Source organism: Panthera uncia, chromosome C2 (genome assembly GCF_023721935.1).
Source record: "Panthera uncia isolate 11264 chromosome C2, Puncia_PCG_1.0, whole genome shotgun sequence".
Lineage (NCBI taxonomy): Eukaryota > Metazoa > Chordata > Mammalia > Carnivora > Felidae > Panthera > Panthera uncia.
Window position 1 is genome coordinate 64,305,798 of NC_064810.1, and position 7,343 is coordinate 64,313,140.

Here is a 7,343-nt window from a genome sequence, read left to right on the forward strand (position 1 = left end):
TTGTTCTGAGCACTGAAGCTGGGACTCTCCTCTACCTGGAGGGATAGGCCATCCACCTGGTAGTTTGGGTAGTACCAACGGCCTGCAGCTCCCGCTCTCACCCACTCCCGGGCCCCACGCACTGGGTGCCCATCGTCCCGCTCGGCCTGCCTGGGTCTCAGCAGTGTTCAACAGGACAGTGGTCACCCCTGACCCCTGCCAGACATGCACCAGCAGGGCAGAGAACCTTCTCCAAATAGTTTTTCTATTGTTTTCAACACTATTGTTGAAAACAAATAGTGTTTCTATTGTTTCTAAATAGTTTTTCTAACAGTCTTACTTTTCCCTTTATAGAACAGTGTTTCACACAAAGTGCTTTCTCTCCATTACCTCATTTAATCCTTGCCAATGTTCTGTGAGGTGATATCGAGGGTTGTAGATGAAGGAGCCAAGACACAGAGAGGTTCAGTGACTTAGGGAAAGGAAACAGCGAGTAAGCAGCGGGGCCAGGCCTTGGATCCAGATCTCCTGATCAACCATCCAGGGCTCTGTCTGCTGCCTCCCATGTCTGACTCCTGCACTGGAGATTGGATTCCACTACTGATTCCCACCCATCCAGTGTTAGTAGACCTGACCCTCTTGGGGCTTCCAGATAATATAAAGAGAGAAACAGAACTTTAGGAAACTTTCTTAATGGGTGAGATCTGCTGGCAAAGGAAGAAGTGGTATAATATGTAAAAGTCAGCCCAGAGAATTCAATTCCTAAAGTTTATGTAATTTAGCTTTTTTTCCAGATTTCAGTTACCCACTACAATTTAGCCCTTGCCCATTACCTTAACAGTCTGCATCCTCTAGCAAACAACTGAGAAAGAGACAGAAGGGGCATGGCACTGGATGTGTTCCTCTGTGGAGAGGAAGCATACGGTGCTCTCTTTTCTTCCATGTGGGTTCTTGGCATCTTAGCACCTGTCAGTGAGTCTTGTTACCAACTCCATTAGCCCAGATGGATCATAGCACTCCTCCAGCTTAGTGGTGAGTGTACCAAAATCCACTTGGTGTCCCCCCAATATTTGCCTTTAAAACATGACAAATGAAAAAGTACAAGTAGGGCAGAAGTGAAGAATTGCCTGTCCAGCTATGTCCCGATCACCAAAGAAGTCTGTGGAAATGCCCCAAGACTAAAGATACTGCAAAATGCCACCAGATGGGTCTCCCCCTTAATAAGGAAAGGATAGGAGGTTAGGGAAGCTGTAATTCTTAACTTCTCTTGCCAGAGAGACAGCAGGGGCATCACCATGAGCCAGGCTCCTCGTCTGGTTTATGTCAATGACGCAAGTTTGAGAGCCCCAGGATCGATGCTGCCTGGGAGGGTGGAGATGCCATACAGGCACCCAGCTGCCACAGAGAGGGAAATAGTCATCTCCTACACACAAGTGGGCTCCCTGACACTGTGCATATGGAGGGTTATTTTAGGAGTTAATTATTTAGTATAAGAAAGATCCTTTTCAGTTCTTTTAAAATCACACCACCGAGATAATGTCATCAAGCAGGGAGGAGTGGGACATTCTAGCATTATAGGTAATAATAAAAACTAACATGTATTGAATGCTTCCTAGGCACAGACACTGTCTAAGGACTTTTGTATTAACTCATTTAACTCTCATTCAGACCCATTTTTATTATCCCCAATTTACAATGAGGAAGCTAAGGATCTGGGATGACAGATAATCTGCTGCTAGTCAACGGCTGTTAAGAGGTAGATCTCAGATCCCTGCACTGCTGCTCTCCGGGGCTTTTTGCATGTTGTACCCACTGACCTCTGGCCCAGGCATCTGCTCTGCTTTGGTTTCCCAGTGCATCACAGCCTCGTGGAGTTTTACTTGCAGGAGCCAAGAAAGAAGGATACCTGTATCTCCATCACCTTCCTTAGCAGCAACGTTACTTCCTCGGTCGAGATCACCATGTACGTAAGTGTCCCGCGTTACATGCACACATCTCCCACAACAGGCCCTGTGCGATCACTGATGGGTGACCCGAGCCCGCTGGGCTGGAGGTGGGGGTGAGGGCAGCACCTACTACAGATGCACCCCACAGACACATGGTGGGCAACTGTCCCAGGTTCAGGATCAGTATTGGGTCCAAGGATAGTGTATTCAGACAACAGCAGCTGAAGCAGGCAGACAGCAGTCATGGGATGTCTCAAAAAGTGGTGAGAACAAAGTAATTGGGTCCCCGATAGGAAACAGTAGTCAGGACTCCAGGAAGGCCACGTCAGGGATGTCAGCAAGTAGGAGGACCTCAGCCACTAGCCCAGGGAGGGCTGGCCAGAGACTGCGAAGAACCTACTCTTGGAAAGTAGGTGAGTTAACTCTAGGTGAGTTAGTAGAAGTGAATCACAGGCAGAGGGTCAGTTAGCAAATGAGTACAAGGTGAGGCCAGCAGGGCTTGATGCCAGGTGGTGCCAATCTCTGGAACTGGGCTGAGCATTTCCTTCCCTTATAGGGTCACATCTGGGCGTAGCGGCTGGCAGGACCACACTTGAGGTGGGAAGACAGAGAACTTCACCTATAGGAAGGCTCAGGCCTGGCAGGGGACAGGAACTCAGCAGCAGTGGTGCATGTTTCTTTAAAAAGCAATTGGTTAGGGGTGCCTGGGTGGCTCGGTTTGTTAAGCTTCCGGGTCTTGATTTTGGCTCAGGTCATGATTTCACTGGTTCATGGGATTGAGCCTTGCATTGGGCTCTACGCTGACAAAGCGGAGCCTGCTTGGGATTCTTTCCATCTCCCTCTCTCTCTCTCTCTCTCCCTCCCCTGCTCATGCTTGCATGCATGCTCTCTCTCTCAAAATAAATAAATAAACATAAAAAAAAAAAGCAATCGGTTAGTTACTCCCAAGCCAGCAGGAGCCAGTCTAATCAGAGAAGTAACTGTCTTGGTCAGGGTACAGTCCAGAAACCAGAGTCCAAGCTGGGAGTCCAATAGAGGGACTTCAACCCAGGGAACTAATTACAAATGTGTTGGGAGGGCTGGAAACCCAAAAGGAGCGTGAGGCACCGCAGAGATCAGCAACGGAGGCCACTCCGCCTATGGGGTTGGAGGAAGAAAGCCCGGAGGTGTTTGTAGAATACCAGCAGGATCTGGAAGCAGGCAGGAAATATATCCCCTCTGGAATCACAGTCCAAAGCAGTCTCCCCACTGTGCGTGCCTCCTGCAAGTTAGACCTCACTGGAACCTGCTGGCAGGGGAGCCTGAGAAGTGTGGTTGGCAGGGGAACGCATGAATCACAAACACAGAAATGACCAGTGCATGTGCACAGAAATGTACAATTGTCCACAGTGGCAGGTGCCATGAGGACAAGTGAGACAGAGCCTGACCAAGTGTGAAAAGGTGATGTTTGAGGAGTGTTTGAATTGACATTTGAGTAGTGATTCACAGGAGTTACCCAGGCCAGGGGTTAGTGAGAATATGGCGCAGGGAGTGGAGAGCAGGGGGTGAGGCATTGGAGAAGGAAGCTGGGGGAGCAGGGGTCGCAGCTGAGGGCCAGACTGTGCCAGGCATTGAAGGACAGGTTAGGGATTTTTATTTTTATCCTGAGAGCAGTTTGGGGAGCCACTGGGAATTTGAAGCAGGAGAGTGACCGGATCAGATTGGAGTTTGGAAATATTTCTCAGGCTGCAGTATTGGAGGTTAATTGCACTACCAGGGAAGACAAGTTTCCACTGAGAGGAGCACATTTCTGGATTCCCAAACACCCTGCCACCAGCCAGGGCTCCAGCTCACACAGGCCAAAGAGAGAAGTCCCGCAGGCAATCAGGACCCCAACACAGATTTTCAGGTGCCCACGTTAGTCTTGCAGATTATAGCTGAATAATTTTCACTACATCAGTTCAAGGTCACATTATTTCCACAAGGTGTTTTCATTGCTTCTTGGTTGCATGGGTAAATGAGCCAACATTGGCAAGGGTCCTGACAATGACACATAAATAGCCACTCATTAGAATCACCTGGAAAGCATTAAACACCACTGACCCCCAAACCCTGCCCCAGGCCAATTGCAGCAGAATCTCTGGGCATAGCCTCAATCACTACACTTTTTTTTAAATGTTTACTTATTTTTGAGAGATAGAGACACAGCACGAGTGGGGAAGGGACAGAGAGAGAGGGGAGACACAGAATCCAAGGCAGGCTCCAGATTCTGAGCTGTTAGCATAGAGCCCGATGTGGGACTCGAACTCACGGAGCATGAGATCATGAGCTGAGCTGAAGCCGGACTCTTAACTGACTGAGCCACCCAGGCGCCCCTCAACCACTACACTTTTAAATCCTCCCTGAGTGATTGGAATAGATATCTACAGATTCTTCCTTCTCCCCAAAACAATTTGCATTACTCTTTTGAAGAAGACTATCAGAACATGGTTATCTTCAGTTCCTTGTTTGTTGGTTTTTTTCTCTCTTGCAGATAGAAATTGAAAAAGGCGGGGCTGGGGGGAGTTTATGTGTGAGTCTACTTTCTATAGCTTTGTGAAATCCCAAGGTTTCCTTCTAATTAGAAAATTTACCCAAACCAGGTCTTTCGGCCACTTACTCATAGCGTCCTTCATACCCTGTTAGTTTGCAAGCTCCTCCATTCATGCAGCTTCTTAAAGGGAAAAACCTTATTTTTTTCCTCTGAAGTATTTCAAAACACTTCTAAAATTAAAAAAAAAAAAAAAAAAGGAACAGCTTTTAAAGTTGTACAGAATCTTCCTCAAAAGAAAAAAAAAAAACTAGGGGCGTTTGGGTGGCTCAGTTGGTTAAGCCTCTGGCTCTTGATTTCAGCTCAGGTCATGCTCTCATGGTTCATGAGTTCGAGCCCTGAGTTAGGCTCTGCGCGGACAGTGTGGAACCTGCTTGGAATTCTCTCCCTCCCTCTCTCTGCCCCTCCCCAGTTCATGCTCTCTCTCTCTTTCTCTCTCTCAAAATGAATAAATAAACATTAAAAATATTTTTAAAAATCAACAACTATTTTCTGAGCCATGTTCAAAGCTGTGAGTATATGTGCAAAGGGACTGGTTAGTGTAATACAAAGGATCACGGTCCCCACCTTCAAGGAGTTCTTTTGTGCATGAAACTAACCAATACTACCAGCGGAACCCCATAGGAGCCAAGGGGAAGCAAAGGCCAAAAGTGCTTCAATAACTTAATTTCCCTTTCCCTTGCAGACCTAGACAGCAACTCCAGGGGAGAGGAATCATAGCTCACACCAATGCTCAGTGCCAGATAAACCAAGTGAAATTCAAGTTTCATTCTTCCAACCTAGTTTGGAAAAAAGACCGGACTACCATTGCTGGAAAGTTCTGCACTGCTCCTTTGCCGGTCAATGACAAGTAAGCCCAGAATCCACACCTGCCCCATACATACCCACAAGGACCAATCCTGACCTGAGATGTGACATTTGTTGAGGTACAGTCTCATTACAGAGATTAGCTTCTTCAACAGAAATGACAAAGACCTAGGGTTTTCTTGATTTCCTATGGGGCCATCTTGGGTTGGAGGTGTTCAAAAGCCAAAGAGGGTAGGCTTCAATTTCCCATTCCCACTTCAATATAAGAAATTTCATTTTATCTGATATACAGCTGAATAATTTTATATATACATATAAAATCTATTTTATATATGTCTTATTCAGTTTCTACATACGATTTATTGAAACAAAGACTTCTCATTGCATAGTTCCTCCTCCTTAGTCTCCACTGGTCACATTCACAGCTGTGGATCCACCTGTGCCTCTAGCACAAATTTATATTAGTCTTACCACCCTGGGCACTTGGAGGACAGGAGTAGTAGACTCCTATAATAGACAGCTATAGGCTTCTTTCATCTGACATCATGGTAACACAAGAGCACACAACTCCTAGCCCTCTTTCCTGAGCAATCGGGGACCTGCCCTGAGCGCATACCTTCTTGTTGCTCTTCTTTTGCAGCAAACAGACTGTCTGCTTACCTGAGCCAGTGAACTTACAAGCGAGTGTGACTGTTTCTCATGACCTGAAACTAAAGTGTGTATAGTATAAGCCTGGGCAGGATGCATCTCCCTGGATTTCAGAGGTCGGGAAACTATGTTCAACTTACTCTAGGCATTACTACTAGAAAGAAGGCAAAACTCATGGTTATTTTCCCCATAATAGCCACCTTAGAGGGGAGAGATAACTCATTCTATCAGAGCTTTGTCTCTGTTACCAATTTGAACAGCCTTGCAAAAATACCGCTTCAGCTTTTCTATTCCTACTTAACTGCATATTAACTGCAATTGCCCCATATCCTTGAACATCTGTGCCTAGGATTCAATGGAAACATTCACAGGAACAATGTTTTTTTTAAAAAAAAAATAATAAAACACCATGGAATATCTGAATTATTTCATTGTTTTATTGGAATGGAATTCTGTGATGTATAGAAATGTGGTTTTCTATAGGATGGAGAAAACAATAGGTGCTGAATTCTCTGTATTAAAATAGCAATTGAGAAGAAGTGCTTGGAACAGGAGAGGGGATGGAGGGCTGGGAAAAGATGGCACCATTCACCATTCCTTACCATTGCCTTCTCTTGATATCTGGAAGGTTTGGGGAATCAGAGAGATCTTTGGGGAATATAGATGAATTTTCTTTGGGTCAGTGTTTCCCAAACTTTGTTGTAAGTTACCTTGTATACAGCCATAGTCCAGCAAGAAACAGATGATTTGCTCTAACAGGGTAATTTGAGGAGAATTTAATAAAAGGACTATTTACAAAGGTCTTAGTAGGAAGTGGGAAAACCAGAAGGGATGGTGCTGTTCCCTCGGGCTAGGGGCTGAGTTAGCTCATCCTGCCCTAGGTCTGAAGAGGCAAGAGGAGAGAGCACCGGAATCCCAAGACTGACAGGGACTGCCAGACCTTCAGTCAAGGGACATGGTCACCCGGACAGCAATCCTGTAGGGAGGGAAGTGAGGAAATAGATTCTCCAATCTCACTCTTCTTTCTGCCCTCATCTCCTGCTAGTGCTCCCCAATGAATGACTCCAAGCAGAAGCCAGAAGGCAAGAGGCATGTTGATGTGACCCAGGGCACATAAAGCAGGACAGAGAAGGGTGGAGAATGCCTGGGGTGTGGGTGAGGAACCCCAGAGAGATATGGCACACACCATCACACTTTCTCCACAAGCAGGTACTCCCTGGAATCTTCCATACTTAATCGTTTTAACACTTTTTTTTTTAATGTTTATTTATTTTTGAGAGAGACAGAGAGAGATTGAGCACGAGTGGGGGAGGGGCAGAGAGAGAGGGAGACAAAGAATCCAAAGCAGACTCTAGGCTCCGAGCTGGCAGCACAGAGCCCAACGAGGGGCTTGA

The 7,343-nt window shown here is 46.3% G+C and overlaps 1 protein-coding gene across 3 annotated transcripts in view; it reads left to right on the forward strand.

Annotated features, from left to right (window-relative positions):
• PLA1A (phospholipase A1 member A) overlaps positions 1-6,132 on the forward strand; it is a 194,960-nt gene extending 188,828 nt beyond the window's left edge. For 2 of the 3 annotated variants that reach the window (XM_049629427.1, XM_049629424.1), the window contains 3 exons: positions 1,834-1,942; positions 5,180-5,344; positions 5,942-6,132. In XM_049629427.1, the coding sequence (XP_049485384.1) occupies positions 1,834-1,942; positions 5,180-5,344; positions 5,942-6,026 (359 nt within the window). In that variant the 3' untranslated portion in view covers positions 6,027-6,132. Of the gene's footprint in view, positions 1-1,833; positions 1,947-5,179; positions 5,345-5,941 lie in introns of those variants that run through there. The other variant, XM_049629425.1, reaches the window with a different exon arrangement.
• Positions 6,133-7,343: the final 1,211 nt, after the last annotated feature.